The sequence below is a fragment of the Paroedura picta genome, unplaced genomic scaffold, assembly GCF_049243985.1.
Source record: "Paroedura picta isolate Pp20150507F unplaced genomic scaffold, Ppicta_v3.0 Ppicta_v3_sca21, whole genome shotgun sequence".
Lineage (NCBI taxonomy): Eukaryota > Metazoa > Chordata > Lepidosauria > Squamata > Gekkonidae > Paroedura > Paroedura picta.
The window spans coordinates 2,106,078-2,126,519 of NW_027518618.1; the positions used below are offsets into that span (position 1 = coordinate 2,106,078).

The following is a 20,442-nucleotide window of genomic DNA, read 5'->3' on the forward strand; positions in this document are numbered from 1 at the left end:
CATCAAAAGGCCACAAGAGGCAAGCATGGACCCAATCCCTGCTGCCCAGCCACTCACAATCTGCTGAAGTTCACAGAATCAGCATTTCTTTCTCATGGCTATTTAGCCTCTGTTTAAAAACTTCCAAAGGAGAACTGTACATTTTTCACTATTGAAATTCATTTTATTCAGTGTAGCCAGTTTTCCAACCTGTCAAGATCATCCTGTATCCAGATTCTGTCTTCTGGTGTGTTTGCTGCCCCTCCCAGTTTAGTATCATCTGCAAATTTAATAAGTACCCTCTCTATTTCTTCAAGATGTTGAAGCACACCGGGCCCAGGGCAGATCCATAGACAACAGTTGCCATGAGCCCCTGCCAGGATGATTGTCCATGATTGGTCCCTGACCGTGCCTTACCTGAGACAATTCTTCTTCCATTGTGGCCCAATGGAGGTAGATGTGCTTGTCTTGTGGGACAATGTCAAAATCAGAGTAAGTCTGGGAGACTCTTCTCTCTGCAATGCCTTCGGATGACGATGGAGGAAATGCCAATTCTGTTCCTTTCATTTTATTATGCTCATCCCCAAAGACACCAGGAAAATAAACAAGGAGTGCATAAACTGCATTCTGATCTCTCCTTCTTGAACCATGGAGGCAGTTGTGATTCACCAAGGTACTTTACCTGTCAGATCCATTTTCTCCATCTGCCCAGAGTTCCAGACTGCTGTCATAAAACCATAGCAGGATTTTATCTCCAAATGTATATACCCTGAGTCACCTGTCCTGAAAAAAGAGTCCTTGCTTGTTCCAGCTCCCTAAGGGAGATGCATCTGAATTCTGGGAAGCAGTCTGCTAAATGACCCCTGTGAGATGGTTCTTTAATAATCTTTTTTGAATACCGGGATGGGTCCATCTCCCCCTCCATTGACTTGCATCCCAGAAGTCTTTTTCCATCTCTGTCCTCTAGGACAGTGGTCCCCAACCCCCAGTCTGGAGACCGATACTGGTTCGTGGATCAGTCAGTACCGGGCTGCGGCTCCTCCTCCCTGGCTGCTGCCTTGGGGCTGCGCAGCTGCTGCTGGCAGCGCCTCCCAGCAGGCAGCGGGAAGTCAGGGGCACTGACGGGAAAGCAAGTGGAGCAGGGGCTCAGGCGACGATGTCGCTCAGCAAAAGACTACCCCCCTCTGGGCCTCAGTAAAATTGTTAAGCGTTGACCGGTCCCTGGTGATAAAAAGATTGGGGACCACTGCTCTACGATGCTCGTCTCCCAAGGTCTGGCTAAGCAGTAATCTCTGTAGCGTGACTCTTGTTGCAGGACTCTTCCTTGTTTGTTCAGCCGCACAGTGAACCAGTTTTTCCAAGCCACATGGTAGGTGTCACCCTCCAACTGTGCCACCAACATGGGGCTTAAAGTTAGTCCTCACCCCGCTGATTTGAAGCCCTGCTTCCTGTGGCTTGTGGTTCTTTCTCTTCGAGGGTATGTTGCTAGTTCCCATTTATATAGTAACCATATCCAAGGGATGCTCTTTATTTGCATCATCACAGGGACCAAATCCATCTTGCACCTAGTTACCTTTCCTGCCCCCAAACCCTCTCTTGAATTGCACCTGAATCAAGAAGAAGGAGAAGGGGGGGGGGAGAGAGCTTTTTTTTTGTACTCCACATTTTATTGCCAGGAGTCTCAAAGTGGCTTACTATCACTTACGTGTCCTCTCCCCGCAACAGACACCCTTGTGAGATAGGTGGGGCTGAGACACCTCTGAGAGAATTGTCGCGGGCCCAAGATTACCCAGCTGGCTACATGTGGAGGAGTGGGGAATCGCACCCAGGTCTCCAGATTAGAGGCCACTGCTCTTAAACACTACACCAAGCTGGCTCTGAAGATCTAGCTTTATTTATTTCTCTAACCTGGTGTCTGTTTTGCAGAGGACCCTGCATTCTCTGATTTAGGTCTTCATGTGTCAGTGATGCGTTTCCTGCCTCTGCATTGGACCAACAGGCCACTCCCTATGACCAAGTATCAATGGACAGAAGTCTGACCTTAGAAACCACAAAGTGGGGGAACATTTTAACCTTCCAAGACATCTCAGTGGCTGACCTAAGAGCAGCAGTTCTCTTACAAAGGAATTCCAAAGGAAGATTAGGAAGAGGGACTGCTGAATTGCAACTGATAATGAGGCTCAAGACAATGCATCCTCTTGGCCTGAATCGAGGCTTCGGTTTCCTGTCTCATTGCCACTGCTGATTTCTCTATGCTTTGTATATTCTAATCCAGTCATTTGCAGTTTTCCTGCCATGGTCATTCGGCATCTGAAATCATTCCACATTGTAAGATACAAGGACAGATGGACTTGCATTCTTGCTATATCTGGAGAAGCGAGCACTGTTTTACAAAAGCTCTTATACTGTTACAGATCTTGTTAGTCTTTAAGGTGCTACTGGAGCCTATGCTCTTTTCTGCTGCTACAGACAGACCAGCATGGCTACCCGTCTTGATCTATCTCCATTCTCTGAAGGCCGTTACCTGGACAGCACTATTCCTTTCAGAAAACATGCAGACCTTTTCCTGTTCTGCTGCAGTTCAAAACAACAAGAAGCGTCTTCCCAGACATTTAGTCATTGGGTCACAGCTTTTATTATGTTTTGCTACAAGGTGACCCAAAAGGCAATTCCTGGGACAACTGGCCCTCTTTCCACAAAAACTGTTGCCCCATCCTCAGACTTCAGCAGAGAAATTCTTCCTGAACTTTACAGAGCAGTTGCCTTCATACGGCAGGGTGCCCTAGTTCAGTGCTGGTCAACCTGTGGTCCTCCGGATGTCCACGGACTACCGTTCCCACGAGCCCCTGCCAGCACATGCTGGCAGGGGCTCATGGGAATTGTAGTCCGTGGACATCTGGAGGACCACAGGTTGACTACCCCTGCCCTAGTTGTCCGAGATAGAGCAGGTGCATCCTTCAGCATAGCCAGTGCTCAATGTGTTCTTCTTTTGACTCTTTCTGGACCCATCTCTAGGTAGATAGGCTGCCTAAGGAGGTGGTGAGCTCCCCCTCACTGGCAGTCTTCAAGCAAAGGTTGGATACACACTTTTCTTGGATGCTTTAGGATGCTTTGGGCTGATCCTGCGTTGAGCAGGGGGTTGGACTAGATGGCCTGTGTGGCCCCTTCCAACTCTATGATTCTAGATCACCTTGCCAGTATTTTTTCATTGTTACGATGCACAGAGAGGCACAAAGAAGAAACAACCAGGTTGCTTATCTGTCACTGATGTTAATGTAGTTATCTGTTGCTGTTCTACCTCACAAGTACTTTCTAACCTCTTGCAGTGAGTATTTATGTAGCACATTTACTGGCTGCCTTTCTGCCTTACAGAACTCAAGACGGCTTTCGATATAAACAAATTGAAATACCTTTTTGGAAGAAGTGAACGAGGAGTCTTGACTCCTCCTGCTTGAGCACATACAGTTAAGATTGTGCCTTGGCCAGGAGAGGAATCACCTAAAAAGCTTTCCCTTGTATGTTATTGAACTGAAACATAATGCACAGGTGTGGAGTCCTGTGTACTCACACAGTTGACCACATCAGTGACATTTAAACAACCTCTGTTTTTTCCCCTTGGGATGCTACTGGCAAATATAACTATAAATATATAACGATAAAGGATCTTTAGATGTACAAGATAACCTCCAGAGTTCTGCTTTTGCCCGCTGCTTTTCTCCTTTTCCATCACCACTTCTTGAAAAGCGGGAATTTGGAGACAGCAGGCAATGGAAAATGCCAGAGTCTACCACAGTTAAGTGATCGGGTACTTGGATTCTTGATTGCACATGGAAAAGATGATGTGTTCTCTATGCATTTCATCCCCACCCCTGGCTGCGGGCCATGAGACAGATTTCAAACAACCCTCTAATGGATTTGTAAATCAGCATTCTCTGCAAGCTTTGTAACACTAGAGACGGTCACACCTTCTGCTTTTATGGAAACCATGAGCATGCAAAAGGTGCCAAGGGAGTTAGGTGGCAGGTGGAAAGCGCGGCCAAGTTGCAGCCATCTCCCAGATTTGGGGAATAGATCACTTTTCACATGCTTCCCCTGTCGCCAATGTGTGCTCTGCTTCATTAACATTTACTGCCCACCCTGTTTTTCTCCCCCTAAGTGGAGGACATCTTGTTGGCAGATGTCCTTTTTGATCTGAGGGGAGAAGGACCCTTCATGGTGGGCTTCAAGTGTCCCTTCCTCCTCCCAAATCTAGTCTTAGCCACTGTATCTTTTCCGCTGGCCCATTCTACCTAGGTCTTTGTCGCCTTCCCGGAGGATTTCAAGAAGCTCCAGCGGGGCATTCCTAAAAGATTATGCTCTGCCATAATGTACTCCAGCCGGGAAATGGGTTGGGAGGTCCCGATCCTGTTTTGGCCTTGACTGTTTTGAAAGAATAGCTCCATTGTCCCAGGCATTCTGTCGTTTTCACACCAACCCCTTTCCTGTTGACAAGCAGTGAGAGAAGTTGCCAATTAATTTAGCCTTTCTGCCCTCTGTGTTGCATCCCACCTTTAAGAAGTAGGAGGAAATTCATAGCTTAGAGACTTGCATTTGGTCGTCTTCCCGCTGCACCGTGCATCATTAAAATGATGTACAGTGTGAAAGCTTTTTACAGATCGCTGTCAACACAATTATACTTTCTTCTTTCATCTCAGTACTAGCTCTTCCCTCTTCTTTTTCCTCTTTTTTTAATCCCTCCAATACTGATTGTGGGATAGCCATCATTTTAAAAAGGTGGATTTTATGATGTTGTATGCTGGGGCCATGATTTACCTTTATGAGCGTTGCCTGTAGAGCCTTGACCTGGGTGGCCGAGGCTAGCCAGAACTTCTCAGATCTCAGAAATGAAGCAGGGTCGGCCTTGGCTAGTATTTGCAGAGGGACCTCCAAGGACTACCTGGGTCATGATGCAGACCAGGGAGGGCCCATCCAGTCCAGCCTCCCGTCTCACCCAGGGGCCAGCCAGTTCCTCTGCAGGGCCAGCCACAGGGCAGGGAGGCCGAGGACATAGGAAGAGCCCTTCCGAGGACATAGGAAGAGCCCTTCCGAAGGACATAGGAAGAGCCCTGCTGGGTCAGACCAGGGAGGGCCCATCCAGTGCAGCCTCCCGTCTCACCCAGGGGCCAGCCAGTTCCTCTGGAGGGCCAGCCACAGGGCAGGGAGGCCGAGGCCTTCCTAAGGACACCAGGAGAGCCCTGCTGGGTCAGACCAGGGAGGGCCCATCCAGTCCAGCCTCCCGTCTCACCCAAGGGCCAGCCAGTTCCTCTGCAGGGCCAACCACAGGGCACAGAGGCTAAGGTCTTCCCCTGAGAAGACCCTCAGAAGAGCCCTGCTGGGTCAGACCAGGGAGGGCCCATCCAGTGCAGCCTCCCGTCTCACCCAGGGGCCAGCCAGTTCTTCCGGACAGCAAAAAAAGAAGTAACAACTGCTTGTGGAATGTGCCTGTGTTAGCGGTGGGCTTTCTGTAGCTTCAGGAGTGCCGTCAGGGGGTTCCCACGAGCAGCTTCCTAAGGACGTACACTGTACTTGCTCCGCCTAATCTGGAATCATAATCTGTCATAGGGGACTTAATTTGCAGAGTGACAAAAGGTCTTGTATGTCGGGCGTTGTCGCAAGCAGCAGAGCATGTGGCGAACCATGTGTCACCAAATCCCTTGACTCCAAAGCAAGAGGTTTTTTGGCTCATTTGCTATTCAGTTTGTTTTATATGCATATAAAGAGACGGGGAGGAAGAGAGAGAGAAAGAGAAGACCTTTCCTGTAGCTGTTGTCTGAAGACTAATTGTCACACACACACTCCCATTCTCTGTTGTGGCAAAGAGACATCTCTCAAGAGTATTCCTCCACCAACAGGGTTTAAGAAGAGGAAGTTTTACTGAAACAGACTAAACAGGAAGTGATGGCTTTTAGTGCATGTGTGTGTTGGGGGAAATAGGGCGTAGACAATGGAGTGGGGCGGGGGATTTCCCTGGGGCTGCACAACACAGATGTTCTCAAGGGAAGCTGCTTATGTGGAGCAACTTAATCTCTGCTCAGGTTGGGAATAACAGGACACCTGCCTGCCCTTCTGCAATCCTCACTTGGAGAAGGACAGGGCGTTTCTGTTGTCAGCAGAGGATAGAACCCGCAGTAATAGGTTTAAACCGTGTATAAAGGCATCGGCTAGGTATCAAGGCAGGGACATCTCACAGGGTAGTTTAGCAGTGGAATGGGCTTTCTAAGGAGATGGTGAGCTCACCCTCACTGGTAGTCTTTAAGCAGCAGCTGGACAGATACTTAGCCTGGATGCTTTAGGCCAGGGGTAGTCAAACTGCGGCCCTCCAGATGTCCATGGACTACAATTCCCATGAGCCCTTGCCAGCATTCACAGTTCTAACCCCAGATGATTCTAAGCCCAGTTCTAAGCCATTGAGTTTCTAAACATTGGAGGAACCAATGAAAGGGGTTCTCAAACTCCCTCATCAAGAATTACCCACCTCCCCTAACTGGCTGATGCTGGAGGCCGCGTCTGGAAGAAAACATTACTCATGCATGTTATCAGACGAATTCCAGAGCTGTTTGTGAGGAGTGCTCTTGGCCTGTTTATCCCCTCCTCTCAGTGCTGTGAACCCGAGTACTGGGCATGTAGCCTTCTACTGTGTGCAGCTGTTGGAAGCAGGCGCTGCAGGAAGAGAGCGGCGCTCAGTTTCTGAAGAGGACCGCTGGCCCTGGAGAAACACAATTGGGGGCCTGTTGATTCCTTTTGGCTCCACGTACCCCCAGGAGTGATCATACAGAAAAAGAGGAGGAAATGTAGGCAGGGACTTGGCGCTGTACCTATTTCACTCTGTATAAAGCAGAGTAAAATGGGGGATTACATGGGAAGAAGTAATCTACATTGACGAAATCCTGGAATTTAAGGAGTTTAAAAAAAATTAATATTGGTTTCAAAGGGATGATCCCCTCCTCCTTGTCTAGAAAAGTGTTTTTTGTTTTTTTTGCAAAACGGAGCCTGCTTGCACTGTTGTTTTCGTGCGCCCCTTATTCCCACCATTCTGGGTGGGACGTTGCATGCCCAGGAGAGAACCATGGAATTTGCCGGACTAGCTTTGTCTCAGCACTCCGGGATTCTTGGTGCGGGGCTCCCCGGGGGGACGTTCAGTCACATACCGAGATTAGAGCACAAATCCCATTTGCCCTTTTCTGTCTTTTCTGCTTTTTGAATCATTTCTCGTTTGGCCATCTTGTCCTCTTTGCCTCTGATTGAGGTGGTCTTCCTGCTTACTAAGTTCTACACCCAGTGAATGTTGTGGCTTAACCTGCTCCTTCAGGCCTTCGTTTGGGCTTGCAAAGCCCTTGTTCGCACACACCATGGCTTGAATAGAACTGGGGCTATGATGCACATGCAGTTTTTTGCCAAAGTCAGCATGCTGACCCTTTTAATTCGTCGTTTTTTTAAAATGGTTGTGCTTATGTCCAAGCTCTGATACTGCGTTCTTTTCTCTGCATGCGATTATGCCTTTGAAAAACTTAGAATGGCAAATCATTAAGTGGGGGAGCACTTACTCTGTTGTGCTCGATCAGGGGTAGTCAAACTGCGGCCCTGCTCCTGGCAGGGGCTCATGGGAATTGTAGTCCATGGATATCTGGAGGGCCGCAGTTTGACTACCCCTGTGCTAGGTGCTCATTGGCAGGTCATGGTCAGCTGCAATGTCACCTGATGGCCACTCTGGCACATGCTGCTGACGTGGCCTCACTGGAATTGTAATTCATGGACACAGAGACCTCAACAAGACATTTCTGTGGGGCCACACCATGTGATTTTGGACTGTATGATCTTGGGGAAGAGAAAAGCTGCACATAGTCCTACCTACAGGCTGGACTTCAGGAGAGCAAATTTTAACAAACTTAGTTATGTTGGGTAGAATCCCATGGTCAAAAAAACTTAAGGAGATGGAAGTCCAAGAAGGTTGGGAGTTTCTCAGAAGTGAAATGCTGAAGGCACCATCACAGACAATTCCCCTGAGAAGGAAAACTGGGAGGAACCTAAAGAAACCGGGATGGCTCCATAAACGACTTTCAAAAGAATTGAATAATAAAATAACATTGTAACAAGTGATGAAGAGAGGTCTGAACTGTTCAATTCCTCCTTCTCAGTTTTCTCTTGGGAGGGGAATCATGTTCAGTGTTGCAAAATCATGTGATGAGGTATGGGAATTGTTGTTCAGGATCACTGTAGGAGTCGTCCATAAACACCTAGTTTCTTTAAATGAAACCAAATATTTTGGGCTGGATGGATGAATAGCATCCAAGGATACTAAAATAACTTGCAGATGTAAATTCTGAGCCTCTGTCCGTTAGTTTTAACAATTCTTAGGGAACAGGTGAACTGCCAGAAGATTGCATCACTATAGAATGGGCAAGATTGTCTTGGCAGGAGTATGTGTGAAAAGGATCTTAGTCTTAGGGGTCTTTGTAGCCCAGACACTGAACATGAGTCAGCAGTGGGACTCGGTGGCTAAAAAGGCAAACAGGATTTGGGGCTGTATTAAAAGGAGTATCGTGTCCAGATCCCGGGAGGTGATGGTACCGCTTTACTCTGCTCTGGTTAGACCTCACTTGGAATATTGTGTTCAGTTTTGGGCATCACAACTGAAGAAAGATGTAGAGAAACCGGAGCATGTCCAGAGGAGGGCTATGAAGATGGTGAGGGGGTTGGAGACCAAGTCCTATGAGGAAAGGTTGAGGGAGCTTGATCTGTTTAGCCTGGAGAGAAGACGACTAAGAGGAGATATGATAACCATTTTCAAATACTTGAAGGGCTGTCATGTAGAAGAAGATAAAGCAGGGTTGTTTTCTGTTGCCCCAGGCAGTTGGACCAGAACCAGTGTGTTGAAATTAATTCAAAATAATTTTTGGTTAAACATCTGGAAGAAGTTCCTTAGAGTTAGAGCAGTTCCTCAGTGGGACAGGCTTCCTCAGGAAGTGGTGAGTTCTCATCCTCTGTAAGTTTTTAAGCAGAGGCTAGATCAGACAAATGCTGATTTTATGAACTTGGACAGATTGTGAGTGGGGGGGGGGCAGAAAGGTACGTGCCAGTGTTTGCCTCTTGTGGCCCTTCCTTGTATACTCAGGGAATTGCTAATTACCACTGTGGGATGGTAGGTGAATTTTCTCTATGCCAGGCTGGATTCTGGAGATTTTTGGGGTTTGGGGGGGATCATTTGGGCATGAAATTGGGGTCACTGTATGAAGGCAGGTGGTTGTGAGCATTGTGCAGGAGGTTGGACTAGGTGACCCTGGAGGTCCCTTCCAACTCTATGATTCTGTGGTTACCTGAGCATTGTAAAAAGTGTCAAAAAATGTGGCCTATTCTGGCTGTTTTGACAAAGGTTTATTATTTACCAGAGTGCACCTTTAACTTGTCCGGGTTCTCTCTTACAGAAACCAAAGCCTAAGCCTCGGCCGTCCATCACGAAGACGACGTGGGAGAGCAACTATTTCGGGGTGCCTTTGACCAGCGTGGTGACACCGGAGAAACCCATTCCCATTTTTATTGAGAGATGTATCGAGTACATTGAAGCAACAGGTGAGGTCTCACTGCAGCAAGAAGCCATCACTGGATATCGGGCTCTGTAATCGGCTGCGTCATCCCAACCGAAAGATGCACGCATGAGAGCGGAGAATATGGGAGGAGCAGAGGAGTGTTTTTTGTTCAGTAGCTCCAGATGTATTTATTTTATTTATAGTTGAATTTGCTGCCAGCTTACTGCTTTTTTTGTGGAAAAATCATATGCGCATTTCAATCAGCCATTGCTGCTTGATAACCCCGGCCAGTTCTCTTATTTATATTGTGTATATTGATTCCAGAAAAATTAGAAGTAAATTTTCCAGAGATCGGCATTTGCAAACAGTTTGTGGCTTCAACCGCATTTGAAAGGTTATGCTTGTATTTAAATGTAACGCCATTTGCGCTTGGGCTAGTTGATAAGTGGACATTGTACTTCTTTTATTTGGCTTCCAGTTGTCCAGTGGCTCAAATGTACTCAATCTTTATGTATTAAATCCTCACCATCATCTAGGCGACACCCAAGTTGTATCTCTTCCCCAGAGTGGATAACAGAAGGCATAAGAACCGGATAAGCCCTGGGAGTGGCCTTCCTCATGGGTTGAACATCCCCCCTCAATCCTCATGCGCCGCTTGGTCAGAAAGAATCCCTTTTCTCGAGTGTGGGGGTGCCTGTCGGTAACTTCTAATCTCTGCATTGGTGTGTCCCGCAACCGCTTCGTGCTACGAGGCGGCCTCTCGCTAGACATGGAGAGATGCTATTTCCTGCTCAGGGCAGTTCAGGCAGAAGACTCATCTTGTGCTGTGGCTTGTACAAGGCCTGCACCGAGGGGCAGAACTTCAAAGCCGTTTGAGCCCCCCCCCTCCCGCCACTCCTATCACAGATTAGCTGTGGATCAGTTGGTCATTTTCACCTCCACCGCTTTACTTTTTGCCCCTTGAAGGATTTCAGTGTGAGATTGGGATTTTTTTTTTCTCTCTCCGAGAGGGCAGTTAATGTGCAAACATTTTCTTTGGTCTGGAGGAAAATGGACCCGTGATTTTACTGTTGGGTCTGTGTCTTGCTCAGTATTGGGTCAGATTTTGACTCCACTGTCACCTTTAAGACCAACAAATGTTTAAGTGTGAGTTTTCGTGTGCAGACACACTTCCTCAGACAATGGATTAGGAATCATCAGAGTACATATAAGGAGAGAGTAAATCAGCTGTAAATTAGTCAACAGCTAATTTACTCTTTCCTTATATGTACTCTGCTGATTTCTGTTTCATTGTCTGAGGAAGTGTGCCATTTTGCAAGGCCTGTCGTATAGCTCCATCAGGGCCCATATCTCAATTGGTAGCTTATTCCACCAGGTTAGAGCCAGAGCCGAAAAGGTCCTGGCTTTGGTTGTGGCCAGGCAGACGTCTTTAGGGCCAGGGATTGCTAACAAATTGGTGTTAGCAGAGAGCAGCACACTGGGGAATATATTGGAGAGGCTGCCCCTCATATATGGGCATAGGCCCATAGGGCCTTGAAGGTCAGTACCAAAACCTTGTTCCTGTTCTGGAATTCCACTGGCAGCCAGTGCAGCTGCTGGAGGGCAGGTTGAATATGAGCCCTCCTTGGGGTTCTTGTAAGGAATCGTGCTGCTGCATTTATCACCAGTTGTAATCTCTGGGTCAGGGCCAAGGGCAGCCCATCACAGTTACAGTAGTCCAGTCTGCAGGTGGCTGTTGCATGGATCAGTGTGGCTAGAGTGTCCCTTGTTTCGTGACAGACATTGGGATTCTCAGGATAAGAGTGTCCTCCATAAGCTGTTCTCTTCCATGTAGCAAGATATGAAGCTTCCCTTCTGCCTCTAGCTTTTCTCGCGCTTGTAGGTGGGACAAGCAGGCACCTGTGCCATGAGGTGTCACTTTAGGGCAGTGTCTGGGAACCCTTGGCTGCAAATTGCCTCTTCCGAAAATCCCAAGAATTCCCACACACAAGGAAGTGATCAAGTAACTTTCTACCTGCCAGAAGAGGTTTTTCTGCCTCAGGGTCGCACTGCAGTTGACTCACCTTAGTGGCAAATCAGTGTTGTGTTTGTTATAGCTTCTGTGCCAACAGATTGGTGACTGAATCAGATTCAAGGTTCTGGTTCAAGGTGATTTAGAGTAAGAAAATAATTCCCTAGCCCACCTGAACCCACCCCACCCTACCCTTTCCCCCATCTGTATTTAGTGGGCTGCAGGACCCCGTGGCCCATGGGAGGGGTACTTTGAGGAGGGACCCAACAATGCTCTGCCACCCGTCCTCAATGAATGCCTGGTGGAAGAACTCTTATTTTACAGGCCCTGCGGAACTGGGAAAGCTCCTGCAGGGCCCTCAGCTCTTCTAGGAGCTAATTCCACCAGGTGGGGGCCAGGACTGAAAAGGCCCTGGCCCGAGTCGACGCCAGGCGTATGTCCTGAGAGACAGGAACCTCTAACCTGTTAGAATTTGCAGAGCAAAAAGCTCTGCGAGGGGCATAGGACAGTCCCTAAAGTATGCTGGTCCCAGACTGAGGATGGCCTTGAAGGTCAAAACCGAAACCTTGAACTTGATCTGGAATAAAACTGGCAACCAGTTGAGCTGGCCTCTCTGTCAAAGACCCTCCTGCACATCATTTGAGGCAGATAAGACTCATCTCCTCCCTCTCTCCTTCCTTGCCATCAAAATTAAAATAAGCAGTTAGGGATGGAATAGTTTTTTAGATGTTTTAGACTTGTAATTATTGATGGTGTGCATTTATATAATTATTACTCTGTGTTTTCATGATGATGTATCTCCCGCCCTGGGTCCGAAGAGAGAGGGCTGCTAACCAATGAAATAAATAACAACAACCGCTGCCCAGAAATCCACTGAAGGAGACTTAGTAGAGGTGAATGTAATGCTGTGACTGTGAGCCACAATGCAGTGACTGTGAGATGGAACATGATGCCTGGGGCAGGGATGCTCTGTCCTCTTCGTGCTCGGAGGGTGAGAGTGGGAGGGCTTCTGGCCCCACTAGTGGACCTCCTGATGCACCTGGGTTTGGGTCACTATGTGGCACCGTGTATTAGATGGGAGGGGTCATTGACCTGACCCAACAGGGCTCGTTATGGTGTTCATGCTAAGGGTGTGACCTCCATATTCAGAAACATAAACCTTGCTTAAATGATATGGGAGAATCTGATTTGTCATCTTTAATTTTGTAGACAAGAGATCCCTTGATTTATCTCCCTCATTCTCCTTTCCTTTGTCATTAAGTGCAGGCTTGCTTGGAGGTGCAAATTCTACTCACCCATGCCTAATTCTGACACTGACCATGTTTATTAAAAATGAAGTCTAGAGCCCCCAAATGGCTAGCAGATTGCGGGGGGGGGGGGGGGGGGCTTTGTTCTTGCTTCCCTTCAGGGGCATAAGGGCCAAAACAGGTGTGCGTTTTTTATAACATGAGATTTTAAAATGATATATAGGAGCCCTTAGCAGGATGGCATCTCCTGCACAGATTTGCCAATAGAAACATTTGCGTATATGCATTTGTGTTCACTTGCATGTATATGCATGTACACACATACACAGAAAGGACAGGCCACCTTCTCTTTACCTATCTTGTATTCTTTCCTGGACTAACAACTAATTCCCACCATACCCCTGTATGGAATGGTGAGGAAATTCTGTTTCACTATATCTGAAGAAAGTATCTTACAAAAGCTTCTTAGGCCCTAAATAAGACTTTGTTGGACGTAAAGGTGCTGCTGGACTCAAACTTTGTCCTGCTGCTTGAGACCAACGTGATGGCCCACTTGAATCGAGCAGAAAAATGTATGTGGGGGGTCTCTATAGTTTCTCCTAGTAGAACTCTGGAGAGGTGGAAGAATTAATTCTCTTCTCATCCACACCACAGCTCCAGTATGAATTGGGGTCCTGTATAGTGGCTATTATCTTTTTTTAAAAAAAGGAGAAAAAGACTGCCTAATCTCTATCAAAACATAATCAGAGTCCAGTGGCACCTTTGAGACCAACAAAGATTTATTCAAGGCATGAGCCACACCTAGAATAAATCTTTGTTGGTCTTAAACAGGGTAGTCAAACTGCAGCCCTCCAGATGTCCATGGACTACAGCTCCTGGGAATTGTAGTCCATGGACATCTGGAGGGCTGCAGTTTGACTACCCCTGGTCTTAATGGTGCCACTGGACTCTGATTTTGTTTTGTTGTGCTGCTTCAGACCAACAGGGCTACCCACTTGAATCTAATATCTATCAGTCAGCATGACCTCTGCCTTTTCCGCGATCCCTTTGGAGAACGGAACAAGGGATACAGTGGTTTGTTGTGGCAGGCAGATAACCGGCACTTGATTGAAAGAAACAAACAATGAACTTGAGCAGGCCATCTATTGACTCCAGGATTGCAGTGCCAAATGGGCAGTAAGTGGGACCCATTGTTGCCACAGAAAGAGCATAAGCAGGGCCTGCAGCACGTGACCCTCTGACGGCAATAAACACCAAGTGGGTGTTAGGATTGTATATTCCTCATCTTGGTTCCCATATGGTGTTATTTTTATCAGCCATAAAAGAAATCAGGAGGGTACAAAGTGCCAAGCGATGCCATGGTTAGACCAGGGGTAGTCAAACTGTGGCCCTCCAGATGTCCATGGACTACAATTCCCAGAAGCCCCTGCCAGCGCTCGCTGGCAGGGGCTCCTGGGAATTGTAGTCCATGGACATCTGGAGGGCCGCAGTTTGACTACCCCTGGGTTAGACTACCTGGCAGATCCACCTGTGGCTTTCTGTCTGTTGTACAGCATCCTGTGGAACTCAGCTGTGTCCTCTTCCCTTGGTCCAGCTGTGCATAGGTTGTCCGGACTGTTGAAATGTCCGGGATCTTAGGGGCTTGCTGTTTGCATTGAGAAACGTAGCAGCTTCCTCGCCAAGCCTTCTGCAATGAAAAAAGAACAGAGAAAGGATTCCATGTCATACAGAAAGCCATTTCCTTCAGCTGCTTTAGCTTGTTTGGTCATGCATTCCGGCAAGATTGTATAAATAGCCGTAGTTACAAGAGCCTTTAAAGTACCGTTCTGTATTTTGCAGTCCCAGTGAGAAGATCCCTGCTGACAGTATTGCAGTTCACCTGCCTCTCACGTGGAATTCTCTGTGCTGGAACATCTCCCCTTTCCCGAACTCTCCAGCGCATGAGGAAATAAGAGAGCTGTCTTTGACCGGCCAGGTTGCGTAGCCAGTACTCATAGGAAAGGGCGTGAGTGGTCAAATTTCGGACTAGGACTCAAGGAGACCTGGCCTTGAAATCTCCTCACAGTCATGAAACCTGCTGGCTGACCTTGGGCTGTGCAAAGTCTAGCTCAGGACTCACCGGTCTATTCTACCTGGTCCTACCCACCTCTTAAAAACACCTGGTGGGCCCCAGAAAAGCTGAGCCATGGTGGCCACGGGCATCACACTGAGAATCTCTACTCCACCTCAGGATAGTCATGGTGAGGATAATATGGGGACGGTGAGGAACTCTGTATTTCATATTCACCTCTGGAAGTAAAACGGAATAAAATGCAGGAAACAAGATATGGAGAGAGCTGGATTTAGAATAGAGGCCGGAGAAATGTTGAATTCTTAAGCGCCACCTTGTTACTTGTAGGGAACAGCGTGAGATCTCTAGGCGGTGCTTTACATTGGGCTGAACAAATATTTCAGATTCCTGGGTGTTGGCGTGAAATCTGTAGGAGCATATAGTACCAGGAGTCAGAGGTTTTCCTGCTGAACTCGGATGGGGACAAAGGGGGCACAAAATTTGTGTTTGTAGAACTTCAGTGACGCTGTGCTTTTTAATTTTTATTTTTTTTAAGCATTTCATGCATTTTGTTCATATTGTTTTGATCATTTTTAAATACTTCCCTGCCTGGTATGCCAGCATCATTGTCAGTTTTCAAGCAGGGGTATAGAGCTGTAAGAACAGCGGTGTCCCTACAACAAGCGTCATGGAGCTTTATGGTTGGATCCTGGACCTCAGAAACGGAATAGTTTGGCCTCGTACTTCAAGGCCAAGGATCACTTGAGAAATGTTCCAGGCTCTAAAGCTAGGCTCTTGAGCTGCGGCTGCAAGAGCAAGATCAGCAGGTCTGGGTGGGTCCAGATGTTCCAGTGCGCAGACAAGTGAAGTTGACAGAACTGTCTTCCAAAACAATGTCTGACGTCACCCAGTTAAGGATACTTCTGATGATCGATTGTCCAAGACTTGATATGAGCTAGCGTGCTTAAGAAAGGGAAAAACAGTTTTGTATAGTTTACATCAGGGGTAGTCAAACTGCGGCCCTCCAGATGTCCATGGACTACCATTCCCAGGAGCCCCTGCCAGCGAATGCTGGCAGGGGCTCATGGGAATTGTAGTCCATGGACATCTGGAGGGCTGCAGTTTGACTACCCCTGGTTTACATATATTCTGTGGCACATGTCTTCTTCCAGAAGATGGATTCCTCTCCTAAGACAGAGCGTGTCGTCTGTCCCTTTTGAGAAACATATGCCTTAAATTCTGCTGCCCAGTTAATCAAAGGCCCCTTTTCAGTTGATCAAAGCCATTTTAAAATGATCTACGTCAGCTTCTTTATTCGTTGAGAAACCCCTGATAATATTCTTCAGGCTTCAAGAAACCCTTGAGTTTTCTTTGTACCTGAGTAAACACGCCCTTGGAAGTCCCATGTCACCAGAAGTGTCACCACCAGGCCACACCCACAGCACAGGGTATGTGAGAGCGCAGAAATATTTTCAGATGATTTGTGAACAGAGCCATACCTGTAATCTGGACGGACTACCAGTTAGCTCTTCTTCACCAAAGGGAGCCTGCAGAAACAGGGCCAGGGCAGGCCTGTGCCACTCGGCCCGTCTCCACCCCCCTCCCAGGCAGTTAAATTAAGATGAAAGTACTTTCCTCTCTGGACTTCAGTTACTACCACGGTGACGAGCCTCAACCCCTTCCCGGCCCATCGTTGACCATTCTGGGAGAAGGGGCGAGTTGATATGATCACATTACACCATTAAAAAAAAAATTAAAATATATTACAAATCAATTAATTCACACCCAGTCATCAAAACCCTGGGGTTTCAGAAAACCCTGGTTGAGGAAGCCTGATCTAAGTGATGGGATTCGTTGAATATTACAGTCCAATTGAGCCATTTTTCTTCTTGCTGCAGCCACAGAAAAAAATCAACCATATATTACCAGGGACACATTATATGCATGACAAGGTTTGAGCTGAGTTACTGTTCTAGGAGCTTTTAGTGCATTCATGCGGATTAGAGAAGTGATAGGCTGGGTTCTCCCCCTGGCAGGGAATGACAGTCTCCCCAGTGGTTAATTTTATTTTGCTTTGTTTATTTGTTAATCTCTGTGAGGAAGGTCCCCGGTTCAATCCCCAGCAGCATCTCCAGTGAAAAGGATCAAGTTGGAGGCTATGCAAAGGACCTTGGCCTGAGGCTCTTGAGAACCCCTGCAGGTCTGAGGAGACAGGACTGACTTTGGTAGACCCAGGGTCTGCTTCCGTATCAGGCAGCTTCGTGTGTGTTTGGGTGGCTCAGAGTTCGTCCTCGTCATGCAGGTATCTGCACGTTAAAAGGACATGGCAGGAGGTGACGGGAAAGACCTCTACCTGAGACACAGGAAAGCTGCTGCCAGCCTGAGTAAACAAGACTTATCATGATGGACTCGTGATCAGATTCAGTATAAGGCAACTTCACGTGTGTGTGTCCCATGCTAACATGTAAAGTAACATGGGTGGACAAGGGGGCACAGGTAGACTTCCCTGCATTCCTTTGAAATAGGATGCATTAGTCCTTTTGGTTATCCTTAAACCTGAGTTGGGAATCCACTAGGTAAAAATGGAATTCTAATCTCCCAGGTGGCTTAAACTTGAAGCTGTCTTTGTTGCTTAAAATCTGGCCTTGTCACCGTGATGGTCCCTGGATCTTGATCTTCAATCATCTCCCCTCTTTGCGGCATCAATAATTGACATCACGCGTGCCCCACGGTGGGAGTTCAAACGGAATGCGGGTTCTTTTTATCTGCTGCGGCCCCAGAAGGTGAAATTGGATAACATCTGTGGACTGTTTTAATATTTAATCATCAGCCAGGTTGGTTTTGAAGCCTTAAAATAAATCCTTGCAGTTGTGCCATACCCCCAGGATAAGTGTCCTGCGAACCTTCGGGCAAACCCCGGCTCCTCCTGGCAGAGTAGACGCTGTAAGTCTGCTCTGAAATATTTTGCAACCAAGCCCAGAATGTCTGATTAGCTACTTTGTGGCCTTGCAAGCTTTTGCTTGGCTTTCTAGGCCAGTCTCCACTTCCTCCTTATAAGGAGGCGTCTTGGCTGTGGCTTTGCGTTGTGGTATGAGTGGTATTTTGCTTGTGGCTTTGTGTGGTTGCTCCTCCAAACAGCTTTATTCCCCTGGTGGGAAAACGAAGCGCTGCGTAGTTAACCCAACAATTCCCCAGCCTGGCCACCGGTGGCCTTGATCGTTTCTAATAATCCAGGCATTCTTCTGGGGGCAGGAAGTATTAGACATTCTAATTGCAGGGTTTGAGCGCATGCACCAGTTCTTATGTGTATCTGCTCCCCAGAAATAATGTTTTGTAACATTAAGACCTGAAGCTGTGGGTTTGTGGCCGCCTTAGATCAGATGGCATGAGTCATTCGGAGATCTCGCTTCTGTGTTGTGGATGAAAGCTGGGGGTTTTCATCCCACAGAGGAGCGTTTGGGACCTCCGTCGCTTTGCCACACCGATTGGGTAAATGGACAGGGATTGCGTGTGGGCGGACATATCTTTTTATTGTACAGTTCTTCATTTGGGAAAACTATCTTTTCTGAAGAGCCTGTTCCTCCCCCAGAGATCAAGAGTGACAATGAGATGGCACTGAAGATTATAAACCCAATTATTCTCAGCCATATTAACATCTGCATTTTGGCATTTAATAGTTGTGCTTATAATAAGTTTTAAAGGGGGAGGATATTCACAAATGTTCGTTTTGAACAGTAGTTTGGTCCCTGATGCTAAATTATTGCTGGACATGCAGTCTAAAGCCTTGAGAAGAACCTGAATCGGCTGCAACGTTTGCTTCAGGAGCGGGGAGGCTGACGAGCAAGAAAGTGTAGAAAAAAGGACTGTAGTCTTTGGATTCTACCCTCATCAAACATTACAAGAGCAGTCCATACAGCTTTTATCAGATGATGCCCTCCGCTGAGGGGATATATATATATATATAGCATGCTATGTAGCTTGATGACAATGACCCATCTGGGACTTAGCACACTGCTCTGATAGGTCCCAATCAAGATGTCCTCCTGACTCAAAGGGAGAATGACCATTGGTTACTCACTGAAAAGGGTCCTTCGCCTCTGAGGACAGGAGGACAAGTTGCCCCTCCCAGTATATTGTCATTATGAAATTATTTAGCAGAGTACTGGTATATGTATATTTGTTATGCTATGTTTAGCTTACTTCTACTGTTTTTTTTCATATGTCTCTCGTTGATGGGAATTACCTGTTAAGTGTTGATCACTACGAACTTAGCTCCGTTTACTAGTTTATTACAATTATAGCTTAGATTGTAGCTCTTGGAGTACCAGAAGTGAAGGAAGGGTGATGTCCACCAGGGAGACAAGAAGAGGAAGAATTTTAATCCTGCCTCCCTGAGAGAGTGGTGGGAATTACCCAGTCAGGATGTCCTCCTGTCCTCAGAGGAGAAGGACCCTTTCTGGTGAGTAACCAGTGGTCGGTCAGCAAGACAAGTCAAGAATTTGACTTCTCACTTTTAGCAGAGTTGGTCTTCCAGTAGATATCTAGGAACATCTCATCCAAGTCCTCTGCTTGCCCTGGAGGTCTATACTAGATCCTTACAATGATACCACTGTTATTTTCTACTCCTTTTGTTTTTACCCAAAGACTCTCAACTGAATTTCCATGCTCAGATACTTGTACTTCCTCACAAATATACACATTCTTAACATATACTGCCACTCCTCCCTGTGTTTTTAATTTGTTTGTCCCTTTTGAATAAATTGCATCCCTGAATGCTAATATTCCAAGCTTGTTATCCCACCAAGTTTTTGTAGTGCCTATTGAGTCATAGTTCCCTTCCTCTATTGGACTTCTAGTTCTTCCTGCTTATTTCCCATACTCTGTGCGTTAGTGTAAGACATAATCCTTCATTTGTGTGTCTCAGGGTTTTAGTTTTTGAATTTACCTGTAAGTTAATTGTTCCCTGCATATGTGTCATTCCTCATAAATCTGCAGGGTTCCTACCTTGTCATCAAACTAGGTTTTGAATTAATGTCTTGCTCCCCCATTGGATTTAGTTTCAAACCCTCCTCACCAGGTCTGCAAGTCTCTTCTAGGTCTGATTCCTCCTTTACAAGCAAAACACCTTATCCCATTTTAGATAGGTTAACAGAAGGTCATCCTGGCTTGTCAGCTCATTAGTCAAGGAGACTCCTTTTCTAGATTCTCCAGAAGCAATAATGGGACGAAAATGCCTTCCTTGGCCATAAGAAGTAGGTCAGCATCAATAAGGTTTCCTGAGAGGTGTTGTTGGTCTATTATGATAGATTTTAGATACTACTCAGTGTGGTCATCTTCATTCCAGTCCACTACAAGCTTAATGACCATTTTACACCAAGCAGGACCCACCTCTGCATCTTCCAGTTAAGGAGAAAAAGAGTCCCTAATGGTGAACCAGGGAGAAGGACTGTGATATGGCAAGATTTTCCTGGTAAAGGAAGAGAGCCAGGTCTTCGCAGAGCTGAGGTTAACAGGATGTGGTGCATAAGGACAACTGGATTTGGATCTATTATCAGTTCAGCGGACATGTCTACCCATTAATCTTCTGGAACT

General features: G+C 46.9%; 1 protein-coding gene across 1 annotated transcript in view; it reads left to right on the top strand.

Moving 5' to 3' along the window:
- Positions 1-20,442, top strand: part of ARHGAP35 (Rho GTPase activating protein 35) — a 105,079-nt gene that overhangs the window by 55,867 nt on the left and 28,770 nt on the right. Inside the window, 1 exon segment of the mRNA XM_077318579.1 lies at positions 9,441-9,585. Coding sequence (XP_077174694.1) covers positions 9,441-9,585 — 145 coding nt within the window.